The 26,455-nt window shown below is 31.9% G+C and overlaps 2 protein-coding genes across 3 annotated transcripts in view; one reads left to right on the forward strand and one right to left on the reverse strand.

Annotated features, from left to right (window-relative positions):
- Nucleotides 1-3,287, reverse strand: part of dnajc27 (DnaJ (Hsp40) homolog, subfamily C, member 27) — a 10,644-nt gene extending 7,357 nt beyond the window's left edge. Inside the window, exons 1-3 of the mRNA XM_056477767.1 lie at nucleotides 2,912-3,287; nucleotides 2,487-2,569; nucleotides 993-1,062 (exon numbers count right to left, since the gene is read on the reverse strand). Coding sequence (XP_056333742.1) covers nucleotides 993-1,062; nucleotides 2,487-2,569; nucleotides 2,912-2,998 — 240 coding nt within the window. The 5' untranslated portion in view covers nucleotides 2,999-3,287. The remainder of the gene's footprint in view (nucleotides 1-992; nucleotides 1,063-2,486; nucleotides 2,570-2,911) is intronic.
- Nucleotides 3,288-9,881: 6,594 nt separating this feature from the next.
- Nucleotides 9,882-26,455, forward strand: part of efr3ba (EFR3 homolog Ba (S. cerevisiae)) — a 58,644-nt gene continuing 42,070 nt past the window's right edge. For both annotated transcript variants that reach the window (XM_056476883.1, XM_056476884.1), the window contains exon 1: nucleotides 9,882-10,167. In XM_056476883.1, coding sequence (XP_056332858.1) covers nucleotides 10,161-10,167 — 7 coding nt within the window. In that variant the 5' untranslated portion in view covers nucleotides 9,882-10,160. The remainder of the gene's footprint in view (nucleotides 10,168-26,455) is intronic.

Consider the following 26,455-nt stretch of genomic DNA (forward strand, 5'->3'; position numbering starts at 1 on the left):
TTTTTAATAATATTAATCAATTGACTGTATATTACATGATTGGGTCAAAGATGATGTGTCTGTATCAAAATGTACTTTAAAAAAGTTAATTTATTTACATAGAAAGCATATCAAATGAAAGTAAAGTACATAATGTTTCAAATATATATATATATAGCCCCCCTGAATTATTACCCCCGCCCCGGTTTATTTTTTTCTTCCATTGTCTGTTTAACGGAGAGATATTTTTTTTAACACATTTCTAAACATTATAGTTTTGATAACACATTTCTAATAACTGATTTATTTTATCTTTGCCATAATGACAGTACATAATATTTTACTAGATATTTTTCAAGACACTTCTATACAGCTTAAAGTGACATTTAAAAGCTTAAGTAGGTTTTTAGGTTAACTAGACAGGTTAGGGTATATAGGCAAGCTATTGTATAACAATGTTAATCGAATTTCTTTTTTGCTTAAATGCGGTAATAATTTTGACCTTAAAATGGTTAATAAAAAATTTAAAACTGCTTTTATTCTAGCCAAAATAAAACAAATAAGACTTTCTCCAGATGAAAAAATATTATCAGACATATTGTGAAAATTTCTTTGCTTTGTTAAACATCATTTAGAAAATATTGTGAGGGGGGTTTAATAATTCTGATTTTAACCGTGTCTGTATATATGTATGTATGTATATATATATATATTTTTTTTTTCAGGTTGTATTGTAATACCCACGTCTTTTAATTTTGTGAAATAATTGTTGTTTTAAATAAGCCTGGCAATTTTTTGTGGTATATAATATGTTGTACACTGATCATTTAGTGAGCATTACTTGTAAAATCATGGTAAAATAAAAATAGTTAAAAATATATTTTAATGTACAGGGGGAAAATGCAAAGTTGTTTTGCACTTTTATTGTTTTTATGAACTTTTTAAAAAATAATATTAATCTCAATTTTTTATAGTCTTTAATCCCTACTAATTTAAAATAATTCAAGCAATACCTCATAAAAGAATGGATGTCCAGCCATGTCAAAAATATTTACTTTTATCTCCCGGTCTCGTACCTGAACCCTTAGGAAGAAAAGAAAGAAAATTACTTTTTTATTGAACACACAATATGAAAGCAATAACTAAGAAAACAACCACTTCAAAATGTTTGACAATTATTATAGTTTTAATATTTATTTGAATAAAACATTATAGATAAATAAGAACTAATAGCATTTAATTTGTATAACATCACTAAAGAAATAAATAAATTATTTAATAAATTTAAGACAATAATACGGCTGCACAACATAACATTTCAGTATTTGTATCGCAATGTGTGTGTCCATAATAGTCACATCGCAGAATATGCAATGTTGAGTTTGGATTATTATAGTTGATCAGCACCACAATTCAGATAACATGAGATTTGTGGAGCCACTACAAAGATTTACCAAAACACCGTGAAACGTTATCTTTTGCATGTGTTTTCAGTATAGAGTCCCCATCAATATACTGGGGCACTAGGACAAACACCGATCACAGGTTGAGTGCACCCTGATGTTGTCATAAACACCACTTCCAGCAGCAACCTAGCTTTCCCACGTGGTCTCCCATCCAGGTACTGACCAGGCACAGCCCTGCTTAGCTTCAGTGGGCAACCATGTGAGAGATGCAGAGAGCTAGCTGTCAGTCATTAAATGCATTTTCAATTCAATTCAATTCAATTCAATTCAATTCACCTTTATTTGTATAGCGCTTATACAATGTAGATTGTGTCAAAGCAGCTTCACATAAAAAGTCATGGTAAATAGGAACAGTGTAGTTCAGTTTGTAGTGTTTAAGTTCAGTTCAGTTTATTAATTTTAAAAGAGTTTAAGGCATTCAGGGACAAAAAAGTGCAACATTTGTAACTTCAACTGAATTATTAATACAGTGAAGACTATGCTGTGTTATTTTACATTAAGTTTGATTATTCGATTGCTGTACATGAATACGGTTTGACTCTCTGGAAAACCATGAAGTTCTTTGTTTTTCTTTTTCATTGCTTTATTGCATTCACTTTTGCTTGCAATTTATTTCATATTTTTCCATCCATGATTCACACCCTTACAAAATCACCACAATTAGTCTAAAATCAAGATTTATTTTTAAAATTGTGCTATTAAACCATTTTGTGAAATTTTATTCATATCGTAATATGCATCACAGAAAAACTAAATGTCGCAATGTCAATTTTTTTTTATATTGTGTAGTCCTAGATGATAAAAAAAATACAAATTGTATATATATATATATATATATATATATATATATATATATATATATATATATATATATATATATATATATATATGACAATAACATTACAGCCATTAGAACCAGACAACATACAAAATGGTTGTTTATGTGCTATGAATAAGACAAGTGTTCTTGTTGTCTTTTGAACTTATTGTGTGTGAAAAAGAGACAGAAAATGATCCTTCAACAAACCACATCACACTTACTTTGTTACACCATAATCTATCCCAATGGTGGCTAGATACTTGGGCACAAATCTCTTCTCACAGTAACGTTTAATGATGCAGCTCTAGTACAAAAAAATAGAAATATTATCAAATATTATTTATCCTTAACTTATTTTCAGATAATCTAGAACGCTACTATACATATTGTGCAGGACAACCTACAAACAAACATTTCTAACGTTAAACATTGTCTCAATTACAGTATGTGGATATTAAATTCATAACAATTGTGTATAAGGGGAAATCTGATTATAATGTGGTTACTTATATAGAAAAATATGCAAACATTAAACTTCTGGCATACGTATCAGTGAAACAAGGTCATATTAATAAACGAATGCAAACAGCCACATGATCTTTGAAGTTTGATGTCTGTATGATTCAAAACAACAGTCCATTCTTACCTTTCCCACCTCTGCATTTCCCAGACTAATGACCTTAACACGTAACGACTTCTTGTTTTCTCGCCTTTTCTGGACATTGGTGTCCATATTGCACTTATTCCCAAACCACGTCCAAAGAAGATGAAATATCCACCGACTTCACGTATGGCTGTTTGTTTGAGTGGCTCTGTAAACACTGAGCAGCTGGTCGCAGAGACAGAGCGTCAGGATGTCAGGATACCAAGGTACAATTTTTCCAGAAACCCTAAATATATTTCACGCGTCATTTGTCGCGAAAAAAAACGCAAACATTTTCTTTCAATTATTTTAACATCTTATTGCTAACGGGCTAACTACCCTTAGCAACGAGTATTTGGCTACCACGATTGAAATCAGCAGATTCAACAGAGCCTTATGGTGCTTAAAATTTGTTTTCAAACATATTATTTTCAATTATACGCTAAAGAAATGAATGGTAATTTCAGGAGTATGTATACTTAAAACAGACAAAAAAAAACTGGCAAATCATGGCAAACAAATGAGAGTTTCTATGGCGACTAAACCTATAACACAGATTCGTCAGTAGGGAATCAACTGGCTTTAGTTCGGATCTACCGAGTGAATCGATTGAATTGGTTCGCACGGTTCTGGACTCATTCCATCACGAACTCGGGAGAATGAATAGTCGAGTCAACTCGTGTGAGACTCGAAATGTGTTAAAAAACTGTTGAGTGTGGCAGCATAACATACAGTCAATTAAAGATCTCTAAAACTACAGGCTAACTGTTATTATTGTCATTGATTCATTCATTTTCTGTTAACTGTTAACATTGTTCAGCCACATTTTAATAGCCTGTTTAATGTAAATGTAAATCATAATTAGATTATTATTTACACTTATGTCACAAATTTAAATGACTCTTTTTTAAAATGGTGGAGATTATTGTCGCTGGACTTCCATTCCACAGAACAATATTTCAGTGATTGAGATGAGGGTCATTCTATGAAACGGGTGTCATTTGTGTGCGTAACATTTGATGAGCTGCATGAAGCACAAAAATGTCCTAAAATGTGTTTCCAAAGCTTAAAGTAATTAATTCAAGGGAGCTAGCATGATATATTAAAAATTATTACTAAAGAGTAATATTCTTTTTTTAAATACTTTTCCACGATTACATAACAAATTTCACATGTCCATGCTGATTAGCATTGCATTTGCACCTAAAATATCATCATGTAGATAACTTTTTCCTCCCAAATTTTTACTGTTTTGAGGTTTATATGTGTGTTTCTATTTCCATAAGATAAATATATTTTATAAAGTTTATATATTTTTTGTAAATATTTCATGATTTGTGTACGTCCCCTTAGTTTGACTTACCACCCCATAGCACTAAATTGTTTAATCTATAAATTATGTACTTTTGCTTCAAATGACATCACAAAAAATAATTGACATATGGGCCCTGCACCCTCCAAGACTAAAAGCAGGAAATTACAGAAATTAACTTACATTTCATTTTTGTTGTTTTTTTTCTTGTTAGACAGGGTCTGTCAAGCTCAACCTAACCACCCCTTCAGGCAAAGTAGATAGGGTAAACGTATTTATTTATTTATTTTTTTTACATTTATAAAGCAAAGAAAAGTAAAATTCAGATTGAATGAATGTATGCTAGGTGAGGAACTTAACCAAATGGGAGATTTGCGGCCATTTTTGGATGCACTTTACCACCCTGTCACATACCACCCTGTCCCATTTTTATTGTGATCTTTATTGTCCCATTGTAATACATTCTGAAGATGTGTGTAACCCACACAACAAAAATAATATTATTGTACTACAGGTTCCGTATTTCTTTCTGAAGACATTTGCATTTTTTTTTTTTTTTTTGCTTAATGTTAAGTGAAATTAAATATTATGTTAATATGACTTAAGATAATCAGAAAAATACAGAAATTTACAAAAAATTACAGAATTACAGAATTACAGAAAAGGACTGTACTGTTTTTACTGTTTTTCTACAGTATATTAATTGTCAGGCATTATACTTCTATGCATTTTTCCTCAAGCTTTAGAAGTGTTGTGTTAAATTTGTGCATAAATTTGTCAGTATTTACAAACCTGTCACAATTAAAAATAAATATATACTACATAGATTTCTTATAAATAAATAAATAAATAAATAAAAAAACAAAACTGCAGTTACTTATTATATTTTAGTTTTATAAAGAAATGTTTTCGTATTTATTTACTGCAATAATGTAGTTTTACATAGCAGTCGAAATTCAGTGTGTTACTCACACCACCCCTTGAGATGAACAAACTGAGCTATAAATTAATCTGCTGAAGGCAAAGTACACCTTGCTTATTTTTAATCAAATTCTGAGAATTCGTTTCTGGGATGGTGTTCATTAAGGATGTTTTACAGCTTTGGCAGACTTCAAATTTTGAAAATGTACTTCATTTCCTCACAATGCTCTTCTTGAGGTGAAAAAAACAAACACCTGTACAATTTAATCCACATAAAAACAAACTGTTTCATAATCTTTAATGCAAAACGGAAAATCATTCTCTTTTGACATTTCATTGAATAAAAAAAAAACAATACTGAAGTCAAGGAAGGCAGCATAGTGGTGCAGTGGGTAGCACTGTCGCCTCACAGCAAGAAGGTCACTGGTTCGAGCCGCATCTGGGACCAGTTGGCATTTCTGTGTGGAGTTTGCTCCACGTGTTCATGTGGTTTCCCCCACTGCCCAAAGACATGCACTGTAGGTGAATTTGGTAAACTAAATTGTCCATAATGTATGTGTGTGAATCCCAGTGATGGGTTGCAGCTGGAAGGGCATCCGCTGCATAAAACATATGCTGGATAAGTTGGCGGGTCATTCCACTCTGGCGATCCCTGATTTATAAAGGGACTAAGCCAAAAAGAAAATGAATGAATGAATGAAATCAAAATGGTAGGACGTACCAGTTCATGCACTGTAGGCCTGATTAGCAAACATACTGTAAACAGGAACAAAGGCCCAGTGCCAAAACTCTTTAAACAAAACATGTGAAATGTATTTTATCTGCAATTGTTAGTTGCGGCCATGGATTGGCAAAGCTAATGAAAAACTGAATATGTATTTGGCAATAATGGATGCCAATGTAGACCAGGAATTAAACTTTAGCATGAAAAAAAATTACAAAGAAGCTCACATGGGATTTTGGCTAGAGATTATGACAGATGGACGCCTATAGGACAGGTAAGGTTTTAAAAGTTGTTGCAATGTGCAAACCATCTGTGTGCAAATTATACGAACATTCTGTGTGTGCATTCAAAAAATATACATTAACATCACTGTTAAATGCGCTTTTTTAGTGTAATGTGCAGTTTTACGATGTCAAGGCAGAAGTTTTTATGGATGTTACAGAAATTTCATTCATTTATTCATTTTCTTTTCGGCTTAGTTCCTTTATTAATCTGGGGTCGCCACAGCAGAATGAACCGCCAACTTATCCAGCACACGTTTTACGCAGTGCATACCCTTCCAGCTGCAACCCATCTCTGGGAAACATCCATACACACTCATTCACATACATACATTACAGACAATTTAGCTTACCCAATTCACCCATACCACATGTCTTTGGACTATTTGCTGTGAGGTGATCGTGCTACCCACTGCACCACCGTGACGTTATAGAAAGTGTTATGACATTTTAAGTTTGTCTTGACATTTGAGAATTTGTATTTATAGCAACTCTTATGACAACAGTTTTAATGTATAAAATGGGTAAAATCACTTGTTTTGGGACATTTATTACCATTTTTAACAGTTTTGTTTCACATATGATGGGTAAATTATGGTTAGTGCAGCAAAACCGTGGTTGATTTTTGGTTACCATGATATAATGATAACCATGTTTTTCTGCTTTTATTTGTAGATTAGTAAAATTAATCATTTATCATTCAATAATTTATTATTAATTAAATTAATAAATGAATTAATCATTTATTAATCATTTTACAATGAAATGGACTAGCAGTTGATTGGCTGTTGTGATTGTCAACGCATAAAAAATATGGTCTTTTTTCAGAAAAGTGGCTATGTATGAATGTTTTACAATGTCATGCATATAGTACTGCAATTAATAACAGAAATTTATAGAACTAAAATTTAACTGTGAATTAAACAAAAACCCAACCCCAAAAATAGCATAGATGGTATGAAAACATATGGTATGAACATCACTGGGAATTCTATAAAGAGATTCTGATCTAAGTGAGTGACAATGGAGAGAGAGAGAGAGAGAGAGAGAGAGAGAGAGAGAGAGAGAGAGAGAGCAACAGATCAACAAGCGGGGAGGGAAGTGGGTGGTCACTGCATCTCATTTACATTGCCCAGAGTAGAAGAAAGTTTACAGGTCTATAACTAGAGTTGATATTATTCCCAGTGGTTTTGATGAGTATAAGAAGATGCCGCTTCCAAGTTTGCCCAATTTTTCAGCTCTCCCAGATTTTCCCGGTCCAAGAAGACTTCTCCTGGACTGCAGTGCTCTGTTGGATCATCAGGTCGGAGGAGGTAAGCACATTTTTTTTTGGGTATTCTGTTTTTGGTATCCGTTTTGTTTGTTTTTTCCCATGCTGTTGGAGTAACACGTGTTTTGAAGCAGCTGGATTCTCGGTTTGTCCATAATTCGATTCATGAATGTTTTATATGTGAATGTTTATGAAATATTTAGCAACTGAAATAAAAGGTAAATGTCTTTTTTTTGGTAATGTGCTGCAATAACTCAAGCAGCTAAAACTGAAACCCATTCAGATTAAAACTGAGCTGTTTCACATGCCATGGATCAGGGCTTCTCCAATCAGGCGTTAAAAAAAAAAGAAAGGGTAAAAACTATTTTCTTTTACATAAAGATTCAAGACAAATTTATCAAATTTATTTCATAGGTTTATTTATTTAATGGATTATTTGATATTCATTGATTTAAATTGGTATTGGTTATATTGGTTATATTGGTAACACTTTACACAAGGTTTCATTTATTATTAACAAAAAACTAGCAATCAAAATACTTCAGCATGATTTAATTTAGTCATTTTGCTTAATGTTAGTTTCAAGATTTGATAATACATTATTCAATTCCAAAGATCTGTTCATTAACAATGTGAACTAGCTTGAACAAACTATTTCATTTGTATTAATGTTAACAAAACTATGCAAAATTTTAGATCTTACTCATTATTAGTTTATGTGCATTGTCTTAACAAGTTAAACCCAAGATATTAAACCAATATTTATTAAACCAATATCTAAAAATATTATATGTATATACATACATACATACATACATACATACATACATACATACATACATACATACATACATACATACATACATACATACATACAGACATACATACATACATACGTACGTACGTACATACATACATACATACATACATACATACATACATACATACATACATACATACATACATACATACATACATACATACATACAGACATACATACATACATACATACGTACAGTTGAAGTCAGAATTATTAGCCCCCCTGAATTATTAGCCCCCCTGTTTATTTTTTCCCCAATTTCTGTTTAATGGAGAGATTTTTTTCAACAAATTTCTAAACATAATAGTTTTAATAACTCATTTGTAATAGCTGATTTATTTTATCTTTGCCAGGATGACTAAATAATGTTTTACTGGATATTTTTCAAGACACTTCTATACAGCTTAAAGTGACATTTAAAGGCTAATCTAGGTTAATTAGGTTAACTAGGCAGGTCAGGGTAACTAGGCAATTTATTGTATAATGATGGTTTGTTCTGTAGACTATCGACAAAAAATAAAGCTTAAAGGGGCTACTAATTTAAACACAAGGTTTCATTTATTTTTAACAAAGCCAAAATACAACAAAGCCAAATTACTTTAGCATGATTTAATCATTTTGCTTTATGTTAGTTTTAAGATTTAATAATACATTATTCCATTCTCAAGATCTATTCATTAACAGTAGTTATGCACTGTGAACTAGCTTGAACAAACTATTTCATTTGTTTTATTGTTAATGAAACTATGCAAAATTTTGGATTTTACTCTTTATTAGTTTATGTGCATTACATTAACAAATTAAGTCAAGATATTAAACCAATATATATATATATATATATATATATATATATATATATATATATATATATATATATATATATATATATATATATATATATATATATATATATATGTGTGTATATATATATATATATATATATATATATATATATATATATATATATATACACACATATATATATGTGTGTATATATATATATATATATATATATATATATATATATATATATATATATATATATATATATGTGTGTAATAATTATTATTATTATTATTATTATTATTATGCCTCGTTTCATTTCTCTGATATACACAATATTTATTTTATTTTTTCTTTAAACCATGCAAATTATTATAAATTCTAGACAAAGTAAATATTTAATTAGTTTCTTTTTAAAAGCTAAAATAAGTCATGCATGTTTTATTCATTTAAAGAAAAATCTGCATGCAACAATCAAATACTACATTCAAAAAATGACTTTTGCTGGTTGTTCAAACTACTTTAAATGACTTGAAACAACACAATTTTTAAGTTTTTTGGTGGGGCAACGGAATTGTTTTATGTTCAATCTACTTAAATTTGTAAAAACGATTAAATTAACTGAATCGATTTGTGTTGGATCAACATGAAGGAATTATGTGGAACCCAGCATTTTTTACAGTCTACCAACACAGTCAGCAACAGGAGGCGGGGTTTTCTTCCTGACTGACACACTGCTCCACCAATAGACTCCGCCCTCTCTCCTCCAGCGTCTTCACTCTCTCCATCTCTCATCTCCTCCCCCTCTGCCTCACTCATTGTTGAATGGTCAGGGGGGTGTGAATGTAAATGTGTTCATCTTTGCCGAGGAGGGGTTTATGCGTGCGGCACGAGTGTGTGTATGTGTACCTGTGTGTGTTAGACCAGCATTGTTCCTGATAGAGGGAAAACTGTGCCGCGCTGTTTGGAAAATCCAAGGTCATTGGAGAACAGTCACATGCGCCGTATGCATGTGTGTGTGTGAGTGAGTGAGTGAGTGTGTGTGTGTGTCTCTCTCTCGTTCTGTCTTTCTCTCTGGCTATGTGACAGAAAGAGAGAGGCTTCAGGCAAAGAACAGAGAATTTCATCAGGTTTTCCATCAATGTACGGTAAGGGCGATTGTGCGAGTGCTTGATTAGTATCTGTATTATATGGTAATTCCCTCCCTGTGTTTGGGAAGGGAAGATTCGTGTCTATCATAGGAGATTATGGCATTGATGCTGAAGCAACAGATTGCATGCAGTATTGCGGATCTGCTTATCCGTTTATTGTTCATATTTTATTTCTTTCCTTCATTTCAGACGTCAGTGATTTAGGTTCATCCACACTCAAACGAGCACTAAACTAAAACGCGCGCACACAGAGATCCACTGCAGTGTTGTGATATTTATGAATCGTACACATATTGATTTGGTTTCTATTCCATGTAAGGTTTTCTGACTACCAGCACGCGTGGTCGAAGGTGTTTGGATAAAGCTGCAGGCAGTCAGGCTGTGTGACTTTGATTTCTCACAGTGTGGATGCCTTTTGGAGATGTGCGACTGGCTGAAGCACTTCAATACCAGAGCAATTACAATTTTTTTTTACAGCCTGAGTATTTCACCCACAGTCATGTCACAAGGAGAAAAACGCTTTTTGATAGAGTCTAGGCTGCTGTAGGGTTTTGTATGCTGATAGATTTTGAAGCTGTGCAGATTTTATATTTACCTTGTCAAAACAAAATTATCTGATTAACAATGACTAATCGTGTACTCTATTGTTGTCCTGTTGTATAAAATAGTGTAATTATTTGTATATTTATTTATTTTGTTTAAATTAAAATGTCATTGACCTTATTTAAATTACATAGCCTTGTGTACAATGAATTTTTGTACAAAGGCGATTACATGGTCAGTGTAAACAGAATTTGAGAATTCAATATATTTATATATTGTTTAGTATTTATATATTCTTTTGTGCACTGAACCCTTAAAATCCCCCCAAAATTAAAGCTTTTAATTTTTTATAAAAAAATATTTTTATGCAAAATGTTATTTTTTATGTAACGTTCTTTTAATTAAAAATAATATCCAAAAGTGTATTCATTTTTTCTACAAAAAAATAGTAAGCACTGTTTTCAATATTGATAATAATAATAATTAAATAATAATAATAATAAGTACTGTTGTTTGTGTAACTAATCAGCATAATAAAACAATTTCTGAAGTATCATGTGCCATAACACTGGACTAATGATGTGGAAAATAAAAAATGCTATTTTTTTGTTAACATAAATACATTACATTTTATAAAATAATTAAAATAAAAACTAATATTAACAATATTATTTTATCTTTGATCAAATAAATGATAAGTATCTTTTAAAAACCTTTAAAACCAGTTAATTCCATGTACACCTTAAAATACTGCTTAAATTTTACATTTTTGTCCCAGCCAGTGCCATATTATGATTGTAAATTTTATTCATGTATGCCTTTAATTTTATTTTTTATGAACCTTCCATAAATATTTTGATCAATGTTAGATGGGTTTGGTGGGAGGTACTTTTGTAGTAAGCTAAGTTTACTGTGAGTACTTCCAAGAGTACTTTGATACATGGTCCGTCCCTTTCTTGTAAGAATTTAGGCGGTCACAATTGTATGAAGGTTTTTTCAATGAAAATGAATATAAACAGTTTAAAAAAGTGAGATAACATTTTTAAACCATTTTTTCTTATTAATTGTATGATTTATTTATTTATTAATTTAGTTTATTATTACTATATATTTAGTTTTCTACTTTTTTTAAATCAGATTTCAAGATATATATATAGAGGTTTGGATATATCTGCGTGTCATTTCTAGGGTTATAATATGTAATGTTTTAGTAGCAACTCTAAAACACATTAACTACACTCTAAAGCTTCTTCAAAATAATGGTTTAAGATTAACCAGATCCCCATGGAAGTAGAGATGACAGCCACAAAGTTAAGGAAGTAAATCAATAGATTACATTCTCCAGCCTACCGTGAAGTTCCCTCTTTGTATTTCTGTTTTTATCCCCCACCCGTGACACCACCATATGACAGTGACTGTTGTTGATATTGTGCCCTTCATTAAAAATACCCACATAAAAGTGCCACATAACTTTTTTCAGTATTGAAAATAATAATAATACGTAATGTAGGTTGTGCAGCTAATCAGCATATTCAAATAATTTCTAAATATTGATAATAATAAATAGTAATGTTGCTTTTGCAGCTAATTAGCATATTAAATATTTTTTGAATATTGATAATAATAAGAAGTGTTGGTTGTGCAGCTCAGCATATTAAAACTATTTCTGAATATTGATAACAATAAAACTACGTAAGTTGGTTATGCAGCTAATCAGTGTATTAAAATAATAATAATAATAAATTTAATATTAATAGTATGTAACATTGGTTGGACAGCTAATCAGCTTATTAAAACAATTTCTGAGTATTGATAATAAGAATAATGATAAGTAAAGTTGGTTATGCAGCTAATCAGTGTATTAAAATAATTCCTGAATATTGATCAGAACAATAATAATAAGTAAAGTTGCTTGTGCAGCTAATCAGCATATTAAAATAATTTCTAAAGTACTTTCGTATGTTTATTACATATTACTTACATATTACTGTTTTCATCCCTGTGAAACTGCCATATGAGAGTGACTGTCTTTGATATTGTGTCCTGTTTTGGCCAATCTGAATGGATGTGGCATCTGCAGTGGCTGATGTGCTAAATATAGCTGTCATTTCAAGAAGCTTGAACTATTCTGAGGAACCGTATTTAGAAACACACAGGAGAGAGAGAGAAGGTGCCCTGGGTTTGCGTTTTGTGTTTCGGAAAGATTGATTTTTCGATACTGTGGCCCGGCACAACATGGAGTTTGATTCATTCACATGCATAGTGAGTTGTGTGTTATGTAATTGCTTTAGTAGCCCTTAGCAAAGCCCTAGTAAAGCTGGATGTCTTCTACTTTCCCACACTAGCTCGAAGGATATCATATTAGCCATAGTATAGTACATGTGAGCATGACGGGTTCTTTATTATGACATAATCCTCTTTGCCTCAGTGCCAGCTATAGCCTTTGTTTTGCAGAGTATGCAGATTGCAGATGTTCATGATGGGTTGTTCTTGGCAACAAAGTACAGAACCCGGCATTAATAATGGCATCAATACAGCCTTGCACCCAAAGAAATGCTGGGTTATTTAAACCCAAAATTGGTAAAAAATGGACTAACTTAAACATTGGGGTAAATTTGGTCCTTTTACTCATTAATTTTCCTTTGACTTAGTCCCTGATTTATCAGGGGTTGCTACAGTGGAATGAACCGCCTATTACACCAGAATTGGGTTGAAATAACCTAGCATTTTAGAGTGTGATTCCTTCAAAAAACTGAAGGAACTTTACCTGGATGAGAGTCTTTTTTTCATGAGTTTTTTCAATTTGTGGTGATGTTGGTGATGTCGAATTGTTGCTTTGAAGACCTTGTAAACACAAAAACCAAATAACAAAACTCCAGCTTGCACTCAAAGAAATGTTGGGTTATTTAAACCCAAAATGGGTAAATAAACCCAAACATTGGGTTAAATTAGGTCCTATTAATCATTCATTTTCCTTTGACTTAGTCCCGGATTTATCAGAGGTCGCCACAGTGGAATGAACTGCCTTGGTCCTATAAATTTAATTAAAAAAATAACCCAGTTGTTGGTTTAGTCGGTATTATACCAGAATTGGGTTGAAATAACCTAGCATTTAAGAGTGTAATTCCTTCAAAAAAATAGAAGGAGCTTTACTTAGATTCTTTTATTAGTAATTCTTTTTTATTAAACCTTTTTTATCAGTTTATGGTGATGTCAAATTGTTGGAGAGCAGTTTTTTAAAGCCACGTCCTATTTTATTTTTTTTTATTTCAACCTTTTTATGTAACCACAGCTTTGTTCTTTAGATTTACTCATTTGAACAATTTCCTGTCCTTGTCAGCTGCTGGTGTACTAAGAAATTTTAAAGGTTAATCATACTACTTAAAACTATAAAAAAAAAAAACAAAAACAAAAAAAAAAACCTATATATATATATATATATATATATATATATATATATATATATATATATATATATATATATATATATATATATATATATATATATATATATATATATATATATATATTGATCATATGAATTCATAGGGGTGCAAATAACTATGTTACACATAATAGATAATAGATAATAGATGATGTGCTTTAAATAATAGATGATGTGCATTAAATAATAGATGGTGTGCATTTATTGACTGATTGATAATATTTTGAGCAAAATGTTGAACATTATACAGACATTTTTTTAAAGATTTCTTTGCTCATATTTATAGTAAAGCTGCCAATATTAGTGTACACTACCTGACAAAAGTCTTGTCATTTTTCCAAGTTTTAAGATCAACAAATAATAACTTGACATCTAGTTGATCATTTGGCATCAGAAGTGGTTTATATGAAAGGCAAAGGCCTCTAGATTACACTTATTTTAGTAAAATAAAATATAATCATGCTTTAATTTTTAATTATTTAATTAGGACAGTAAGGTTTGACTTTGCTTAGACAAAAGTCTTGTCACTTAACAGAAATAATGTACAGTATAGAATATAAAGTCATGGTGCAGTGGAAAAAGAATTAATATTGTGTATGACTCCCTTGAGCTTGCACGACTGCATCCATCCATCTCTGCAATGACTTAAACTTATTAATATGACTTATAACGTTTTAATAAAGTCATCTGGAATGGCAAAGAAAGCGTTCTTGCAGGACTCCCAGAGTTCAAGATTCTTTAGATTTATCTTTAATGCCTCCTCCTTAATTTTACCCCAGACAAGCTCAATAATGTTCATTTCTGGTAACTGGGCTGGCCGATCCTGTAGCACCTTGACCTTCTTTGCTTTCAGGAACTTTGATGTGGAGGCTGAAGTATGAGGAGTGCTATCCTGCTGAAGAATTTGCCCTCTTCTGTGGTTTGTAACGGGCAGCACAAACGTCTTGATACCTCACGCTGTCGATGGTGCCATCCACTCTGTAGATCTCTCGCATGCCCCCATAATGAATGTAACCCCAAACCATGATTTTTCTTTCACCAAACTTGACTGATTTCTATGAGAATCTTGGGTCCATGCGGGTTATAATAAGGCTTCTGCAGTATTTGTGATGATTAAGATGCAGTTCAACAGATGATTCATTGGAAAATCTACCTTCAGCCACTTTTCCAAATGATCAACTAGAAGTCAAGTTATTATTTGTTGCTCTTAAGGCTGGCATCAACGACAAGACTTTTGTCAGGTAGTGTAGAGCACTTCCACTTCCATTGTATTGCTTTACTGAAAAAAGTGAGTAAACCCATTTCAAACTGTTGAATTATTTTTTATAATTATGGATTATTCATTTCCCAGAGATATGTTGCTGCTGGAAGAGCATTCGCTGTGTAAAACATGTGCTGGATAAGTTGGCAGTTCATTCCGCTGTGGCAACCCCAGATTAATGAAGGGACTAAGCCAATAAAAAAAAATGAATGAATGAATGGATTATTTAATTTATGGATATTATATTTACTTTATAATTTTACGGCAACGGGTTTACTCACTTTAAGAAAAGTAAAGTAATTGCTTTAAAAGCAAGGTGTTAACTGACTTTTTAAAGTAAAGTCAAACAGTCACTTTTAAAAATGTCTCTTAATGTTTTCGTGAAATGTACAGCTTTGTGATATAGTGAGAGATAAAAAATAAATATATAAAGCTAAAAGCATATTTTGGCCCCTAGTCACTCGAGTGTGCCAGGTGAATGATAGAGGTGGAAACACAGCCATGAGAGAATTATGTTGGTTGTAAACCTGAGGGAACTGTGGAGGGGTTATATTTACCACCCTGTCCCAGAGCACTTGCATTTTATATATATAGCTAATATAGTACTAGTAAAGCAGTTCGTTTTGCTGTTGTGTAGGGCCTGGATTTATGAACTCAATGCAGCAAATGCATGGGACAGGTGAAATTTACATTAGTGAAAAAAAACAACTCAATGCCAATCAAACTGCATACATTTCTTTGACTTAACAGATTGTCTAATGATTCAGTTATGTTTCATGCATTTGGCAAATACTGTTACACAAATCAGAACTCAAGCTACACATTTTATCAGTATTCTCTGTGAAAATAGAGCCTGTATGACCTTGGCTGTACTAGTTTCATGCTTTAGAATTTAAATTCCTTTTTTTCTTTTTTATAGACTGATAATTTACCAGTTATAATATTTTTTAAATGTCCAAAATTAATACATAAAACATATGATAAATATATGTATAAAATATCTTTTTTTTTTCACTGCTAGTGGATGGGTGGTAATTTTGATAGTAATTTTGGCTTCTATTCACAGCAAACAAGGGTGCAGTTTTATGAGGCAGTGACTGAGTGTGGAATCATGGGAGAATACTTTATCATGAGATAAAGTATTCCAAACCTATTATCGTGGTAGTATGTATCAGAGTAAAGCTAAAAGTGAAGTGAAACTAGACCGCTGAAACAAATGCTGATGAAAAACAAGTGATGCTAAAGTGAATACTATGAATACAAAAAATATTTTGTCAGTCAAAATTCACACACAAAACCTACAAATAAAAAAATCTAACAACAGTCACTAAAAAACTAGCTGAAATCATTTTTAAAAAACCTGGCAAAAATAAATAATTGTCTACAGAATTCTCATTCTATGGCAGACAGTGACAGTAGATGGTGCTTTACAGCCAAACACGTCAGTCAAGCGCATGATTATATACAAAAACTTCTTTTCTATATAGACATAAAACATGTGCTCTGACTTTTCATTTGCCAAAAAAGTAGGCATGTTTAGGTACATATGATTGTTAATATGAAGAAGATTGTCTGAATTGTTCAGAATTTTAACTTTTGTTTAGTTGCATTTGTATGGTTTTGCATTCAGTGTTTGTTTAAACAATTATTTTATGTTTATTACTAAAGCCTGGTTTATACTTCTGCATCGAGTGATTGGCGTTACCCACGGCGCATGCCTTGTGCGTTGTCGTGCATTTATACTTCTGCGCGCTGTTTGGGTTGCTCTGCAATAATACTTTTGAAATGCTAACTGGCAGTGAGGTTTTTATGTTCCTCTGTGTCCAGTTTCTTCACTGGTGTTTTGTTTTTTTCTGAACATTAGAAGTAGTTCAAACTCGTTCATTTTGAGGTGGGAACCGGCAGACGTGCAACAACTTTATTCATAACGGTAAACATAAAACAAAGTTATCATCTGAACCTTCTTCACGGGACTCAGCACTTGTAAACATTCACTACACTTGTGAGTGGTACCATGCTGACTAATCACAGAGCTTGCGCTACTCGTTGTTGCTATGTGTAGTTACATTTTTTGAAAGATGCGAGTCGGCAACGGCCAGAGAGAGCGCTTTGCGACCACACGCAGGCTGCGCCGGAGCATATGTGTGTGCTTGATGCAGAAGTATAAATCAGCCTTAAGAGACTTGCAAACATTAAGCTGCTTTGGTTGACACTGGATCTGTTCTGTTAACTCTGCTCAACTAGAATAAAACTGAAAGAAAAAAAATATGAAAAGTGTTCACAAAATAAAAAATAAACTAAAACAAACAAAATCATTAATAAAACAAACAAAAACTAAACTGAAATGTACAGCAAATATAAAAATAGTATTAAAATAAAAACTAATTCAAAAATGCAGAACTTTAATAACTATGATCTGATGTGGCACGGCGACGCAGTGGCGCAGTAGGTAGTGCTGTCGCCCCTCAGCAAGAAGGTCGCTGGTTCGAGCCTCGGCTGGGTCAGTTGGCATTTCTGTGTGGAGTTTGCATGTTCTACCTGCGTTCGCATGGGTTTCCCCCATGAGTGTGTATGGATGTTTCCCAGAGATGGATGCGGCTGGAAGGGCATCCGCTGTGTAAAACGTGCTGGATAAGTTGGCGGTTCATTCCGTTGTGGCGACCCCGGATTAATAAGGGGACTAAGCCAAAAAGAAAATGAATGAATGAATGATGTGGCACGAAAACAGCAAAGCTTTTATTATGCCACAGTCGACCAGTGCAGTTTTATCAAACTAAACACATTTTTGGCTTCTGTTATAATGTTGCACTGTGCAGTTTGATAAAAAGCACAGAACATTAAAACACATCTTGTGAAAGTGTATGAAGTCACAAGACATAATCTTAGATAAAGATAGAGACAATGTCATTAGATAAAAATTGCTTATTTCTCTGGATTTGAACTAGGGCTGCACGATTCTAGTCCAAACATCTAAAAAATTCTTAAATCAAGTAAAATATTGTTGTAAAATTCAGATGAAATAAGGCAAAAGTAAGAGTTTCTTTTTAAATAAAGAAAAATGATCTGCTTGTTAGTAATCTAGTTTTCACTTTGAAAGACAAAAACTGTAAGTAATAAAAATGTTTTTTGTTGTTGTTACATAAATCGTATACATTCCGTATAAATACAGTGATTAAATACAATTCTGTAGCTCCTGGTCAACTATAATCCAGAGTTAACATTACATATCTTTGCGATGTGACTATTCGATTTGCGACACATTGCGATATTGATGCTGAAATTATATATTGCGCAGCCCTAATTTGAACATTCTTTGAAACAATGACTTATGCAATATAAGTACACAAGCCAGCAAAATATATACCAGTGTTATAGTGATTTTTGAATATTTTAATGAAAATATATATGTTGTGCCTTTATTATAATATTAATAAATAAATAATTCAAATAAAAAATTTCAGTCATTTGTTTTGCCTTCAGTGAATAATAAGTGCTACTATTAAATTATTGTCTTTATAATATCCCTGTTTTTTTTTCTTTCAACACTACAACCAGTTTTATTTTATTTGAAAATTGCATTTAACCTCTTTTGAAAAGGTTGATAACAGATTTACAATTTATTCTCATTACATTCTCACACAATCTGTAGCTGTTTGTTTGTTTGTATGTCACTTTTTTAAGTGATTACACACTGCAGTCATTAATGACCCTCTTTTTTCTCTGAGTGAGAAACGGCATAAGCGTGAGAGGATTCACTGCAGTCTTGTGTGTGGGGGTGGAAATATTCAGTGTTGACTGTCAGTTTTTTTTTGGTTTTGTTTTTTCTTCCTTTTTCTTAACTTCTGCTTGTGTTGCTTTAGGCATAGAGGTGTCACGCTGATGTGTCAAAACACTAGCAGGTGGGTCGATGCGTGACTCATGCTCCAGCTCTTCTGCTTCTCTCTGTCCAAAAAACATTGTAAACAGCAGCTTGATTGTAACTAGAGGGACATCAGGTCTGAGTCAGTAAACCTACACTAACCATGTGTTTGCAGACTGATTGTCTCACTGATAAACCCATATAAAATTGCATGTGTGATTTTATCTTTAAAGAGGACATATTATGCCCTTTTTCATAACATGTAAAACAATGCTTCCATGTTTCCACTCAAAACACCTCAGCTTGTCAATAGGGATGCAATGATTATAGATTTTGGTTGTATAATTATAGTCTGAGGAATAATCACAGTTTCAGTTATCAAGATTTTCAGAACTAGTTTAGTAAATCACATGAAAACTCTTTATGTTTTAAAGTGTTATTTATGAGTGCTCCTCAGTAACGAATACAGCACAAAGTAATATTAAAAACAAACAATAGTCCATTTCTCTTTGGCCTTAAAAATAAGTGAAAATAATTTTTTTGGCATTTAAACAGAAGTAATAATTTTACACTGAAAATCAATGACAGAACAATGAACAAATAAGGAAATAAAAATAAGAATAAATACAAAATAGTATTTGTCTAATGTAAATCTAAGCAACATATTAGCTAAGTATGTTTTTTAAAGAGAACAAATGTAGTCAAAGTCTGCTGATGCTTTCTGAAAGGCACTTTTGATCAACTATATTATGAACTTGTTTGGTATTTTCCTTTTGTATTTTCTTTTCTCTTTGGAGTAGAAATGTGTATATTCCATGCAAAGTATGAAGCTGATCGGTCCAGTTCTTGTCACGTGACTCGCGGTTGGCTCGCGTTATTCTTTCAACTAGGTGTGCCTGGAAAGCATGAACACATCGTGCTGCGGGTTAGGGTTAAGTCACTCCCAATATGCATGCAAGAAAAGAAACAACAAACTTGCTCACGTTAAAAATGCAACGTGAACAGCCCTTAGTTAATAGCCTCAGCCATAGTTAATCCTGTGTGCATGTGTATTAGCCTCACTTTTGAATCCCTTTAAATGCAAATGAGCTGGTGCTTTCCTGAATAGGGTGGAGCCATTCCTGCTTGTTAAGTGTGACGTCAAGCGAAACGGCTTCCAGGTCTAAGCACCATATCAAACTGTATAGGGAGACTGGCTTATATCAGATGGCCAGAATTTGATTATTATTATTTTTTATTTTATAATATTGGTGTCTGAGATGCAAGTCCAGAGACTGTTGTGTAGACCATGATTTTAATAAAATTCACTTTAATGTGTGATATGACTAAAAGTGGTTATGAACAAATATTTTCTCAATTTAAATGAGTAGAGGCTTGGACCCAGAAACAGTATTTCGAAAGACACCGATGCATCTTAACAAGCGATTAAAATGTTTTCATGACACGACATCAGTCAGGCATGTTGGAGAACAGAACATAAACAATGCCACTGGATGATTAACAGAGCAAGGAAATTTTCACAGTATGTCTGATACTATTTTTTCTTCTTGTGAAATTCAAATTTGTTTTATTTCGGCTAGAATAAATGCAGTTTTTAATTTTTTAAAAAACATTTTAAGCTCAAAATTATTAGCCCCTTTAAGCTATATTTTTTGTCGATAGTCTACAGAACAAACCATCATTATACAATAACTTGCCTAATTACCCTATCCTGCCTAGTTAACCTAATTAACCTAGTTAAGCCTTTAAATGTCACTTTAAGCTGTATAGAAGTGTCTTGAAAAATATCTAGTCAAATATTATGTACTGTCATCATGTCAAAGATAAAATAAATCAGTTATTAGAAATGAGTTATTAAAACTATTATGTTTAGAAATGTGTTGAAGAAATCTTCTCTCCAATAAACAGAAATTGGGGAAAAAAATACGTCAACTGTGTATAAATATATATAATAATTCTGACTTCAACTGTGTGTGTGTGTGTATATATATATATATATATATATATATATATATATATATATATATATATACACACACACAGTTGAAGTCAGAATTATTATATATATTTATACACAGTTGACGTCAGAATTATTATATATATATAATCTGACATCAAATGTGTATATATATATAGTAATTCTGACTTCAACTGTAGATATATATATATATATATATATATATATATATATATATATATATATATATATATATATATATATATATATATATATATATATATATATATATATATATATATATATAATAATTCTTATGTCAACTGTGTATATATATATTTATATATATATATATATATATATATAATAATTCTGACTTCAACTGTGTATATATATAAATAATAATTCTGACTTTAACTGTGTATATATATATAAATAATAATTCTGACTTTAACTGTGTATATATATATATATATATATATATATATATATATATATATATTATATATATATATATATATATATATATATATATATATATATATATATAATAATAATTCGGACTTCAGCTGTGTATATATATATATATATATATATATATATATATATATATATATATATATATATATATATATATATATATATATATATATATATATATATATATATATATATATAATTCTGACGTCATCTGTGTATATATTTATGATGTCTAAATCATGAAAATGTGTGTAAGCTGCTAAATCAATTAAAGGAGGAGTTATTAAGCAGGAACCAGTAAATATTGGATAAACTGAATTTAATAGGCTCTATTCTGATTGTTTTGCTTTAATTTGGCAGATTTGGCAGTCTACAGTCTAAATGTTACTGATTAAAACAGGCAATTGGTCATTTGAGCAGTTGGAATAAGCTAAAATTGCAGATTCATTCCTGACAAATCAGGGCGTCAACCAAGGGTTAGCGAGTGTGTGTATATAACCATATAAACCTATAAACCTTAAAGTTTAAACCACAGTCAGACAATGATGAAGAGCAAGGGAACACTACATGTTACTGCAAATACACAGTGCATAATAAATGTCATTATGTTACGGTGCATTTCTGGATAAAACTAGTAACATAGATCTGGTTTCCATGAATACAATCAGAGACAATGCTAACTTTAGCCACATTAACCGCACAACCACAAGGAAATTTAGAAACATTCTCAAAATATAAAGTAACATACACTTGTTTTGGATATTATGTTAGAGATTGAAGTCCTGGTACTAACCCATACTTCAGAAATAGAGCTGAATTGACCCTTGCTGAAAATGCAGTCTGGCGTTTTACTCAAATATATAGCACTTTGCCAACATTCTTCAGCAGGTTTTAAAAAAAAATGAAATTCATGCACATTGTCATCAGTCACTAAGATGTCGGGAGTTTGTGGAGGCTCACGTTCATTGCTACATCCAACAGAAGAGTATTTATAATGTGTCTTCTGATGCAGAAATTGTACATTTCTATTTGCTATAGGAATTGATGAAGAGAAATGGCGAAATGCTGCTGCAGCACAGAGGGTTGAAATATGCAGACTAAGGGGTGGTAATGTTATAATAAAAATAATTTCCTGCACCACTAGGGGAGCAACATCGAATCAGCACCTTTTTTACATGCTTTTAGAGAAGGTTTACTAAGACAAAGGATTGTTAGTTTTTCACAGATTGTGTGAAATACTAGGTTGGTTCAGCAGATGGGACCCAATTACAGCCCTTAAACACAGAATAAGTCAGATTTTCGTGATACTGTATGTCTCCTTTAATGTTTGCTAACTGGAATGAAAAACCAGAGTCAGTTTTCTGTGGGTGGATGAGCGCTGCAGTCTGATCACTCCACCTGCTCGGCTTTGTTTGCTTTCCTCTCTGATGAAGCTCTTTCACTATGGTAATGGTGTAAACAGCCTTGTCCTTCCCAGGGGTCCTGCCAAGGTGCTGCCTCTGACTCATCCGCCCAGAAGGGGCTTTGTGTGTGTGTTTATCTTAGGTTTGAACTGGGTGGTTGACAAACAACATGGACATCATCAGTTTATAGACTAAAATTGACTTTTGCTGCTTGTTCAAACTACTTATTTAAAATAAGTTGAGACAACAATCCACTTAAATTGGTGAAAACTATTAACTTATTTGATTTGTGTTGGTACAACATGTAGGAATTGTGTGGATTTTTTAGTGTATGTTGAGCATCACTATTTTAGCTTTATGTGTTATATACAGTTATAGAAGCCCAAAATGATTCATTCCCCTGGAAATTTCTGACAAAATTTTTGTGTTCATATGTAAATAAAAGCTGAGAAATATGAAATACAATATTAATTACTTATGTCATTCTAAACCCCTGAGACCTTTGTTTGTCTTCAGAACCCAAATTGACATTGCATCGACATTGCAATATGCACATTCGCAATAGTCACATCGCAGGATGTTCAATGTCAAGTAGGGATTATAATTGACCAGGCACCGCAATTTGAAATAAATGTAATGTTTTAAATAATTGCAGAGTTTAGCCATTGAGTTATGATCATAATTTGCATGTTGATGATTTTATAATCTTTTATCTTTTAACATAAGTAAATTTTTTAATACGTTTTTTTTTGTTTTGTTACAGTTAACATAAGAGGCTACTTAGCACCATTACATTTATTGTTCAAGTGATGGTAAAATGAGTAAAACATTATCCGGTAAAACATTGTGGAGGCTCTGGTTTGTCCTGGTTTCAGCTGCATTTCTGCCAGTGCTGTTGGCAGTATTGTCAGTATTGACGGGATTGTTAATGCTGAAAAGTACAGACAGGTTTTAATGCATTATGCCATTCCTTCTGGAAAGCACTTAATTGGAAATGATTTTATTTTTCAGAATGATAATCATCACAAATAGACTGCTAATGTAGTGAAATCATATATTATATTATATATTATATATATATATATATATATATAAAAGGAAACTGATGAAAGTCATGAAATGGCCTCAACATGGCCCAGACCTGTATATTGAAGTGTCAGTATGGGATCACCTGGACAGGAAAAAATAAAGATAATAAACATAGTACAGTACATTATTTCAGAAAGCTTCAGGACTGGAAGTCAAACTAAATACTGACTCTTTAATAACTTTTGCACAGTATTGTACAGTATGTGATAAAAAAAGATATAAAGAAAAACGTAAAATGAGCGAGAGTCTTATAATTACTCAAACTGTAATAAAAAGTAAATTAATCTAAATAGCAAAAATATTAAGAATCACAAAAGCACATAAAAATATTATTAACCTTAGTAATAAATTAACATTAACTGATTTGACACTGCTAAATCACTATTTTTAAAACAGTATGTTAGGATACATAAATAAATACCCAATTTATAATTTAAAAATATATATTCAAGCTAAATATTTAAATACCAATCAACAGTGCTTTTTACTGTTTCTATTTCCCCCCTGTGATTTACAATGTGCCCCTTTATAAGCCTATACAAGCCTTTTATGGGCTTTCAAGTGCTGGTGTAAAAGCAGAAACAATTCTAAATGCTTTCAACAGATTCTTTTCAAATCTATTTAAGCAGCACGCCGAGCTGCAGACGTTTCCTAAATACAGATTAATGCCTTTCCCCTGAATCGACTGGCTTCACTTACTAGATTACGGCACAGGTCTAATTTATATAATGTGTCGATGCAATAAATAAAGCTCACGTTGAGTATAATTACAAAGACTCTTGATCAATACTGCCCTACATCATGGAAACAAAGAGCTCTGGAGAGAAAACTTCCAAACTTGCTTTTTCCTCAGACATATTTTTGTTATTTCTGTGCTTTTTGGGCTCAACGATGCACCGATTGACCAGGCAGAAATCAGAAACTGGCAATTTTATTTGGTTTTAATTGTTTAAACCTTTGTTCTAGACATGCATTGCAATGATTTTATAGTGCAAACTATTTAACCTGTGTAACACTCTGTAATACAGAGTCCAACACTGTAAAAATGCAGGGTTTTACACAATTTACTCATGTTGTCTCAACATAAATTAATTAAGTTTAGCAGATTGAACATAAAACAATTAGGTTGTCTCCCAAAATTCTCAAGTTTCAGCTCATTTTAATTTGGTATTTTGAACAAGCAGCAAAAATAGTTTTTTAAGTGAATTTGGGCACAATTGTCAATAAACAAAATACTGTACTGGACTGACTGTACCCTAAATAAGTAGTGATTATACTTCTTTTTTAAAGGATTAACATGGTAAAATGCATATAAAATAAGTGCAGATGCATTTTTATGGCAATAGGCAAGGAAATAATTCCAGTTTACAAGTTGTATTTAGTAGTTGTACTTTGAGGATGTGGACACATTTTAATAATCAGAATCTCATAATGCTGTAAACTGCGTTCGCATGATTCTACCACAACTACCACTTGATTGAAACTTTTATTGTTGTTGTTCTGTTAAGTGCCACCTGCTGGATGAAAATGAATTAGCATTTTCATTTAGCCTTTCTACAGTTTTTGTTTCTACAGGTGCTTTATGAGTTTATAGTATTCATTCATTCATTCATTCAACCATGGTAAACGCATGGAGAATAAAGGCTCTAGCTTTTGCACTCCTTTATTTCAGACACCACGAGAATCAGCTTCTCTCTCATGGTGGGCAACAAACCTGAAAATTCTGTGCGACTGCCAAAAGGGGGCATAATGCGACAGTTGTATCTAAATGTCATGTGCAGTGGAAAGGCGGCTATAGCATATCATTTCAAAAAGTTAAAGCTAAATCTTTATGACTACACTTTCAATTTTGAGATGATATAATTCAATTATTGAGATTGAGATGATATAATTAATAATAACAATAAAAAAAGATTTAAAAAATAAATTTAAAAAATTGTATTAAATTGGCTAGAAGGGCTGAGCGATTTGGCCTAAAATCAAAATCTCGATTGATTGAACATTTTCTCAATTATTAACAAACTCAATTATGATTAATGAATGATTATTTTATTTATTTATAAAAAGTTTTTTGCCCTCATAGTTCACTGACAAGTTTTGTACAGTAAATATGTTCAGATATTACCAGTGAGAGATTTTTGAATGTTGGGTGCATTACTTGATTTTATAATAATAGAAGGAAACACACAATCTACTATCTACGATTATTTATTGAACACCAACATTGATCAACTGAAATTAATCCGCG

Source organism: Danio aesculapii, chromosome 17 (assembly GCF_903798145.1).
Source record: "Danio aesculapii chromosome 17, fDanAes4.1, whole genome shotgun sequence".
Classification (NCBI taxonomy): domain Eukaryota; kingdom Metazoa; phylum Chordata; class Actinopteri; order Cypriniformes; family Danionidae; genus Danio; species Danio aesculapii.